The 8288-nt window shown below is 43.7% G+C and overlaps 1 protein-coding gene across 6 annotated transcripts; it reads left to right on the forward strand.

The window, feature by feature from the left end:
- The first annotated feature begins 1909 nt into the window (after window positions 1-1909).
- On the forward strand, window positions 1910-8064 carry LOC107078733 (lectin-like). Of its 6 annotated transcripts, none has more exons than XM_069196678.1 (7): window positions 1910-2018; window positions 2236-2293; window positions 2689-2760; window positions 4657-4814; window positions 5915-6052; window positions 6453-6558; window positions 7316-8064. In XM_069196678.1, the coding sequence occupies exons 3-7, from the start codon at window positions 2703-2705 to the stop codon at window positions 7381-7383; spliced, it is 528 nt and encodes a 175-aa protein (XP_069052779.1). In that variant the 5' UTR covers window positions 1910-2018; window positions 2236-2293; window positions 2689-2702; the 3' UTR covers window positions 7384-8064. The 6 variants fall into 6 exon arrangements, with proteins under 6 accessions (XP_069052779.1, XP_069052776.1, XP_069052780.1 ...); XM_069196675.1 differs by having other exon boundaries at window positions 1911-2018; window positions 2692-2760; XM_069196679.1 differs by lacking the exon at window positions 1910-2018 and adding an exon at window positions 2022-2066.
- The last annotated feature ends 224 nt before the right edge of the window (window positions 8065-8288 follow it).

Genomic DNA, 8288 nt, shown 5'->3' on the forward strand with positions numbered 1-8288 from the left:
ACATACCCTAACAGGATATGGTGACCCCATGTCAGGACATAAAGTCCATATATCGCGACACGTCCTATCTGGGTATATGATATGAGACCTTTGTTGCGACAGCTGTGCCAGGGTGGCATGGAAGCAAGGCGCCAGTCGTGATATACACTGCCGCAGTATACAGTACATGTATCCCTATCAGCGTGGTGCAGAGGTCTTGTCGCGATGGTATCCCACAGTTACGCGTTTGACAACAGAAAAGGTTTTACATACATTACAACCACAGGTTTATGTCATAGATGGTTAACTTGTTGGCATGCGTCATGTCTTAGTATTATTCACATCTAAGGAGGCTCATATGTTCATGGATATTGATTGTCTTTAAAATGTTAAGGGTACGAGCTAAACTGTAACAGACGCTTGAACTCGGCAGACGGGGTCACCGGAGGTCAAAGTCACCGTGCATGGTCACGCGATCAACAGGAAACCAAGGCGCTATATCTCAGGAACGAAAGCAGCACAAACGCTACTTTCAACGGCACAAGTAGCACTAACGAATGAGGTGGGTTTCATCGTTTGTGTTGTCTGTAGGGAGCCAACTTCACGGAGCTTTTACCTTGTCTTTAAATATTCAGCGGACTTGAGCATAACATACCAGAAGAACGTGCACGTACGTGTGGGTTTCAGAGGTTGGAGTAAATGCATCGCCCCAAGGGTAATATCGAGTGAGGCACCATGAAAATAAAAACTGCGAAGGTATTAAAATATTAAGTTCTGAAGATCTTGTTTGATCCTTCATGATGCTTTTAAACTTGTATGAAACCCAAGAAATTAGTATTCTACTGTATTTCCGATGCCAAAAGACACCTAATCTGTACATTCGTGACTTCCCACAAGACTTAACACTGAATTGTTATAGTCGTATTACAGTGCTAACCAATTAATCGTACATTTAATTGCAAGAATGGTCCGCTAACAAAAGCGTCAAATACATACCTTGGATGTATTTTAGCTCGGTAAACGTCGTTCACTTAAAAATACTGCTGGGCATTTAGAGGCGATCTGAATAGTTATAAAATGCACACTCGCATCTATCCGTCAATATAATCTTAATGTTATTCATGCATTCCAAATCTTTTTTTGCGTTTAAACGAGATATTTGCAGCACTCAAATGAGATAACATTGCGTTTAAACGCAATTGTTACTTCATGAATAATATTGCCTATTATATAAATATCTTGCAATATACAGAGTAATGTATGCATTAACATTATTTCATACATAGTAGCATTGTCTTTAACAACAGCAGAAACTCGTCACACTCCTCTTTGTGCAAATTAATTAATTAGAATTAGAACCGTGTTATTCATCACGTGAAACTGCAGAAACATGTACTTTACATAGATTTTGCCTAATCTTTAAACAATTAACATAATACATTTTCCATGACTTGACAGTAAGGCTATAGTAATACCTATTATTAGATTACTGTTACTGTTGGTCCATCGTTGAATCTTTAAGCACAGAAAACCTTAAAAGCCTTTAGCCTACGATTACAACAAATATCTGTGAACCTGGTATTATTTGGTATTGAAGGGAAAAACAAGAAAAATAAGTATTGCTGTGTCAGTGTGTACAGACATACATGTAAAGAGATATGGACTGTCAAACAAAATTGAAAACAATTCCAGCATGGCACACAAGCCATAGCCAACAGAGTGACATAATTAGGAAGAAAGTCCTGGTGCTGGCAAGGAGTTAGCAGCACAAGTTATTGTATGTATCTCATTTAAACTTAAGTATCTCGTTAAAACGCAATATTATCTCGTTAAAAGGCAATACATATTTTTTCCCCCGTGGCGTTAATCAGCTTCCGTAATGATATCCCAATACTAGAATATTTGCACGCCTCCGTGCCCCAGAAGTGAGAGAACAACTGTACAAGCAACACTTCGAGGAAGGTGCGAAGCGCCGCTCAGGATTCCCCTCATAAATAGGAGCGCAGCCAGGGAGCCTCATCAGCGCGGGACAGAGCCGGGTGAGTGACGCTCCTTCGCGTGGACAAGCACCTTAACTGCTGCTGCATGTACGGGATTCAGTACATTGAGGGGGAATCAGGTCTTTGTATTGCAAAAGTACGGTCGTATCCAATTCAATGCATTCTCGCATTTGAGAGACTAGGTGCGATTTAAATGCACAGAAGAAGAAAAAAGATTTACGTCATGTTAATTAAACACTGACATTTCTTTCTAAAGTTTAGGAACTGGTGTTGGAAGAAAGAAAAAACACGTTTTCCGGCAGAAATTTGAGCGGGTAAGGAGCCCGGGTCACTGATGGCACGACGCGCTATTAGCGAATGGGAGCAAGTTTGTGAACAAGAGATTATTTATCTGAAAATACGACTTGAGTGGCTTTGCTATGAGTGCTTTGAAAAGCTCACGATACAACAAAGTGTATACAACACACTGGCTTCTTTTGTCTTATAAATATAGAATTATTTTGCATGATACTTTGTATTGTGTAATAAACTGTATAAAACGCCCATGATGGATACAGATCCCACACTTTGTTGTAGACGCTGTTCAATCTAGACGCATCTTTGACTTTTGAGTTTTGTCCCGACAGCAGGTTCTTATTAAACAGGCAGGAGAAAATGTATCTGCCGTCATCGTCTTGTCTGATAAGCGCTGTCACTCTTTCTCTGTCAGCAGGGATCGGAGAAATGAAGACTTTATCTGCAGTGTGTGCTCTCGCCTGCCTGGTGCTCGTATCTGCCTCAGGTATAAACTGTCCACCTTTTACACTTCTGCCTCCCGGCTGCTTATATCCTATCTACTGTATATTGTATCGTATCTTCTGACGAATCATGTTTCGGCAGTAAGAAATGGCAATGTTTAATTTGCTCATGATGCATTACTCCTCATTAAAAAAACACGTTGCGTTATGTGCAGGTACAAACGCAGATGCTAAATCTTAATTTTTAACTTCAGTTGGCTATGTGTCTGTGAGAAAACAGAGCGAATAAGCATTATTTAAAAAAGATGCAAGAAACAGAAGCCAGGTCAGAAAAAACGATTTGAGGCTGGGATTTATTTTAAAAGTGAACGTTCTGTGGTTGCTTAGGTGTAAATCTCATGTATTATATGTACCAAAACGAAAAACAAATGTAATTTTACGTTACTGCATAGTATAAGAGAATAATATACGTGTATAGTATATTTATACTATCAAATCATAATGCAAGGCAGCAAACGTTTTTTTTTTTTTGTATATGTACATTTCCTCAATTTATACTATAAAACATGTAAATGGACAAACGGTAGAAATCGGACTATGGAAACGTTTTCTGTGCAGTTAAACTCAGAGAAACGGAGATCCGCTCATCGCAGACGTGTTTAACCTCTTAGTCGTAGTCAGTCTCTGCCAGCTCCATCTCTACCCTCTCCTACTCTCACCTCGTAGTGCGCCGCAAGTATCTTTTTATTGTTTTGTTTTTTTACATTTTTTCGCAGTAATATTTTTTTTTGTATTTGCGTCTTTGTAGGTTTGTTTAGTCGCACGTATTGAGTGCGTTTCCAGACGGGAGGAGGCACGTCTATCTGACCAATGTAGTTTTGTAGCTTGAGTACAGAAATACCCCCTATTCTGAGTTATGAATAATAATAATAATAATAATAACAATAATAATAATAATAATAATAATAAATAATAATTATTTGTAAATCAACTTTCCAAACCCAAGGACGCTGTACATACTGATAAAGAAATGAAGACTTTACTGATAAAGACGAGCAATAAAAAGTAAAAGGAAAAAAAACGAAAACAGCACATATAGCCGAATGCAGAATGCAGGGAACGCAGACGCCGGCCCTAGTGAAAGTGTTCTTCTGCTATCTTCTTCCGAGAGGCCAGTCAAGAGAAGAAAACCGCCGGCCGAGACCTCCGACTGACCCTGAACCCAAAGGCTCGTTTAACAGCGGGTTTCTTCTTTCTGTTCTCCACGCGCAGTCGGCCAAATACAGTAGCTCTTACCTCATATTATTAGTATAGACTTGTCCTTACAGCACATGTCTTAATAACGCCCATCTCTGAACTGGCTTCCTCACTCTGTTCTCCTCACCGAGAGCTGGTGTGTGGGGAGCGTACTGGCGCACACTGGCCAATTATTATCGTCATCATCATCTTCATCTTCATCGTGTGATCGAGGCACGTTGCCGCATGTGCCTCTGGTTCATGTCTAGCTGTTGATTCTGAAAGAGTCCAGTCAGTCAGTGAAGCCCGTCAGGGATTCAGTGAGGATTCTGAATACTTGAATGCACAGCCTTCTCGGTGAAAGACTACAAAGAGATAATACAGACAAACTCTATACCTCTTCTGCACAGTAAATATCAAAGGATGCTCACTTTCATTTCATGGTACAGTAAGTATTCCTCCTACGTTTTAATCAAAAGAAAACTGTCTGTCTGTCTGTGTCTGGGTGTGCTTTAAAATGGACTGGTGTCCCATCCAGGGAGTACCCTGCCCTGCACCCACTGCTTGGTGGGATAGGTTCAGGTCCCCTCTGACCCTCTGCTGGATAAAGCAGTTAGAAAATGGAGGGATTTCCTCCACTGAAACAGATTTCACTTCCATCTTGCTTCTTCTCCTCCTTGTCGTTTGGTGTCTCTGCTCTGCAGATGTTCCAGATGTGCAGGCAGACCCTGAGGTGGATGTTGGAGACTGGGACACCTACTGCCCCACTGCCTTCCCCGGGCTGTGTAAGAGCCAGTCCTTTACTGAGGGACACACTGTTTACACCTACTTCACACACCACCTCAACTTCACTTATGCTGAGGTATGAGGTTCCTTGTTCCTTGAATATTCCCATGATATCTCATCCAGCTTCAGGTCATCAGTGAACACTGCTGCACGGTGTCACGATGTGTAGGTCAGGACCCTATGCAGACGGTAAAATCCAGAAGAGACTGGGAACAACAGGGAAAAATGACAGGATCAGGATGGGATGACTGACAGGGGGGCATGACGGCCGTGTTCCGGTGCTCGGGGGGCGTGGCGCAGGCAGACAAGTCCAAAACTAACCAGAAGGGGAAACCAGGAAGCCGTCCAAAAGTCCAGAGCCGGGAGATCCATCCGAAACAAAAACTAGACAAGGATAAAAACCGGAAGGGGATCCGGTGCAGGGAGAGGGAATAAAAATGGGATGTGGAGGCCAGGCGCTCTGAGCCCCGGACTGAGCAGGGTCAGGACACCGATAGGAGGCCTGTGCCCTCAAGCTGCGGGTGTAGGGCGACCAGGTGGTAGGCGGGCTTCCCGGCGTCTGTCTTCCAATGAAGAGCCGGGAGTAATGAGAGGATCCATCTTAAATAAGGAGTGGCAGGATTGGCGGCATGTGCACATGATCAACTAAAATGTGAGAGAGCCGGAGCGTCCTTAATAATTCCTCTTTAGGAGGAGGGATTATGATCGTGACACACAGGCACCTAGGAAACCTGCTACTTCTGAAACCAGTCTACATTGTAACAAAAGCTCACCTGTGTCTATGAGTTTGTCAAGCTATTAATCTGTAGCTTAATCTGTAATCTGAAAACCCCAAACCTCCCTGAGACAGTTCTGTAATGTCACCAGGGGAATCACATAGTCACATGATGGAGGCTCAAACCTGCAACAGTGAATCATAAAGCCCTTCTTCAGCCCTTCACAGAAGCCAGATTCTTTAACCCCCTGTGCCACTTTGGAGTTCTCCTGGCTTCATCTTCTTCAATTATCTTACCCACTTACTGAAGATCCGGATTTTTTTGCCATTGTCTATTTTTTTTTAACAACAAAAATATCTTTTTGAACGAGCGTGCATTCGTTTAACCGATGACAACGTCTGAACCCAGACTCGAGCGGTGCTCAGGGGCTCATCAGGCAGCATGCTTTCTCTGCACACAGATGTTCTGCCGGCGGAAATACAGGGGCGGACACCTGACCTCCATTCACAGTTATCGGATCAACCGGCTCGTCACATGCCTGACCACTCACTGCAACCACGCGGCCCGTGTCTGGATCGGGGGGTTCGAGCTGTTCCGGGTAAGAACTACGCCAAGCAACACTGTGGTATCTTCCTCCCATCCGGTTGCAGTGCTGTTGTTACAGCTGAGAGCTGGAGTTCCCCTGCAGAAGTAAGGAGCACTTAGACCAGGCTATGTACAGTCAAGAGGAGGCCATTCAGCACATGTGGCCTGTTTGGTAGCTAGCAGCTAATTGATCTGATGATCTCATTCAGAGTTATTGGCTTAAACAAGATGTCTGGGCAGCTCCACACTCCTACAACCCCTTGTTGTGTAAAGCTGTAAAGAGCTGGAAAGGAAACTTGCCAGGGTCAGGAAAAGCAAACGTATTGCACTGCTGATCAACACATGTTAAGTCAGTGCAGCCTGCAGCACCTGTGTATGAGCCTTGTGCCCTAACTCCCATGGTGTTCTTTCAGAGTGGTCGTTTCACATGGACTGATGGCACAAATTGGGACTACTCTCGCTGGATTGCTGGGTTTCCTGTAAGATACATACGGGCCTGTGTGGAGCTGAACTGGAACAGTAAGTGTGCCACCATAGTTCTGCCTTCCTTCATAACCAGCACGTGCAAGGTGAAGCATCTCAGTTTGTATCACCTGACAGCTTGCAAAACTTTCATTGAGGAAATATAACGTGCAACACTTTACAGCTACTCTCCTTCTGAATGTGTGACAATGTGAGCTGAGAATAATATAGGGAGAAATCTGAAATATTCTGTACTTATAAACTGGAATCTACTTGAATCTAGGTTATGTGTAAAAACTGACATGGATCACGAGGTCAAGCTCCCAGTGACCCAGGACCTGCTGGCTGTGCACTGCTGGCTGCAGTAAATGCATTTCTGTGTGCTGGATAATAATTATAATAATAATAATTGCTTACACTTATATAGCGCTTTTCTGGACACTCCACTCAAAGCGCTTTACAGGTAATGGGGACTCCCCTCCACCACCACCAATGTGCAGCCCCACCTGGATGATGCGACGGCAGCCATAGTGCGCCAGAACGCTCACCACACACCAGCTCTCAGTGGGGAGGAGAGCAGAGTAATGAAGCCAATTCACAGAGCACAGAACTCTAGCATTTTTAAACCCTTCAGAAAGTCAATAAAATGTAACCATTCCTTTTAATATTAATAATGAACTACTGACAACAGTGCAGGAGGTTCTGCCTCCTCCCTCGTCAGACTTAATGAGCCGCTACAGTGCTGTGCGGGTAGGCAGGGGAACCTCTCGTGGCTCATCCTGGGACTGGGGGCCTTTTCCTGTCTCTGTTCCAGTCCGAGGCACCTGGAGTGACCACAGCTGCAGCCTGAGGAAGCCCTTTGTGTGCAAGCACAGTTTCTAAAGGAAAACCTCTCCGCTCTGCCTCTGCGCTGTGCTACAGTCATCGCTGACCTCGGGCACTGACCACTGACCACTGACCACCGACCACCGACCAGAGCAGCCTTGCCTTCTCCAGGTTCAGGAATGGGGGTGGGGGGAGTTTGTCTTCCCCATTTCCTGACGAATTCGATCAATGCCACTGTCTTGCAAAGCGACTCAACAGAAAAGTTTATTTTTCTATTGATGTAGAAGATTTTTCAGCAGCAGCTGCCTTGATAAGAAGTTACAAATGGGAGCTGTAAAGTAAAAAAGATGAGCTAATACCAATTTACTAAATTGTTTTGTTTGATTGTTTCTGCTTTTCAGGAAGGGATTAACTTTTAATTGTTCCTTTTCAAAAGTAAATCTATGAGTGCAGTCTTATAAAAGCAGACACCCTTCTTCAAATTACAAGATGAAATGTCGTTGTTGGCTTGACTCAAATAAGATCATGCTCATGTTTTGTCTAAGAAGACCTGCCCTCTGGGTTTTTAATGAAGGACTTGTGTTTTCATCTAGACTGTAATGATACTGTTTAATAACAGACAGAAGGAAGATTTCATTCAGTCTTTGTGTCCTGGTGAGTCTGTGCTACTGTGTCCACTCGGTGTTCTTTGCTTCTGCAATATGAAATAAGCAATAAACCGCGTTTGATGAGCATTGAGATGTCTGCATCAGTGTCCATCTTTCTATTTTCTGACTTCTCCTGTCTTGCTGTGGTTGAACTGCTGTGTAATTTACTAGCTGGTTTTCTTGACAGGCTGGCAGTGCTTGGTGGGGGACAGGTAGCAACCTGGTACCTTGGAAACAACACTTCCGTTGTACAGATCAGGGCTGGCCCTTGGCTCAGGTGACGAAGGACACTGCCTAGGTCCCTAGAGGCCACCA

Source organism: Lepisosteus oculatus, chromosome 12 (genome assembly GCF_040954835.1).
Source record: "Lepisosteus oculatus isolate fLepOcu1 chromosome 12, fLepOcu1.hap2, whole genome shotgun sequence".
Classification (NCBI taxonomy): Eukaryota; Metazoa; Chordata; class Actinopteri; order Semionotiformes; family Lepisosteidae; genus Lepisosteus; species Lepisosteus oculatus.

Bases quoted from the DNA above. Each gene is read 5' to 3' on its own strand.
- LOC107078733 (XM_069196678.1), top strand. From the start codon at position 2,703: ATGAAGACTTTATCTGCAGTGTGTGCTCTCGCCTGCCTGGTGCTCGTA. The intron at 2,761-4,656 runs GTATAAACTGTC...TCTGCTCTGCAG, and splicing joins GGTGCTCGTATCTGCCTCAG to ATGTTCCAGATGTGCAGGCA. The intron at 6,559-7,315 runs GTAAGTGTGCCA...TCTCTGTTCCAG, and splicing joins TGTGGAGCTGAACTGGAACA to TCCGAGGCACCTGGAGTGAC.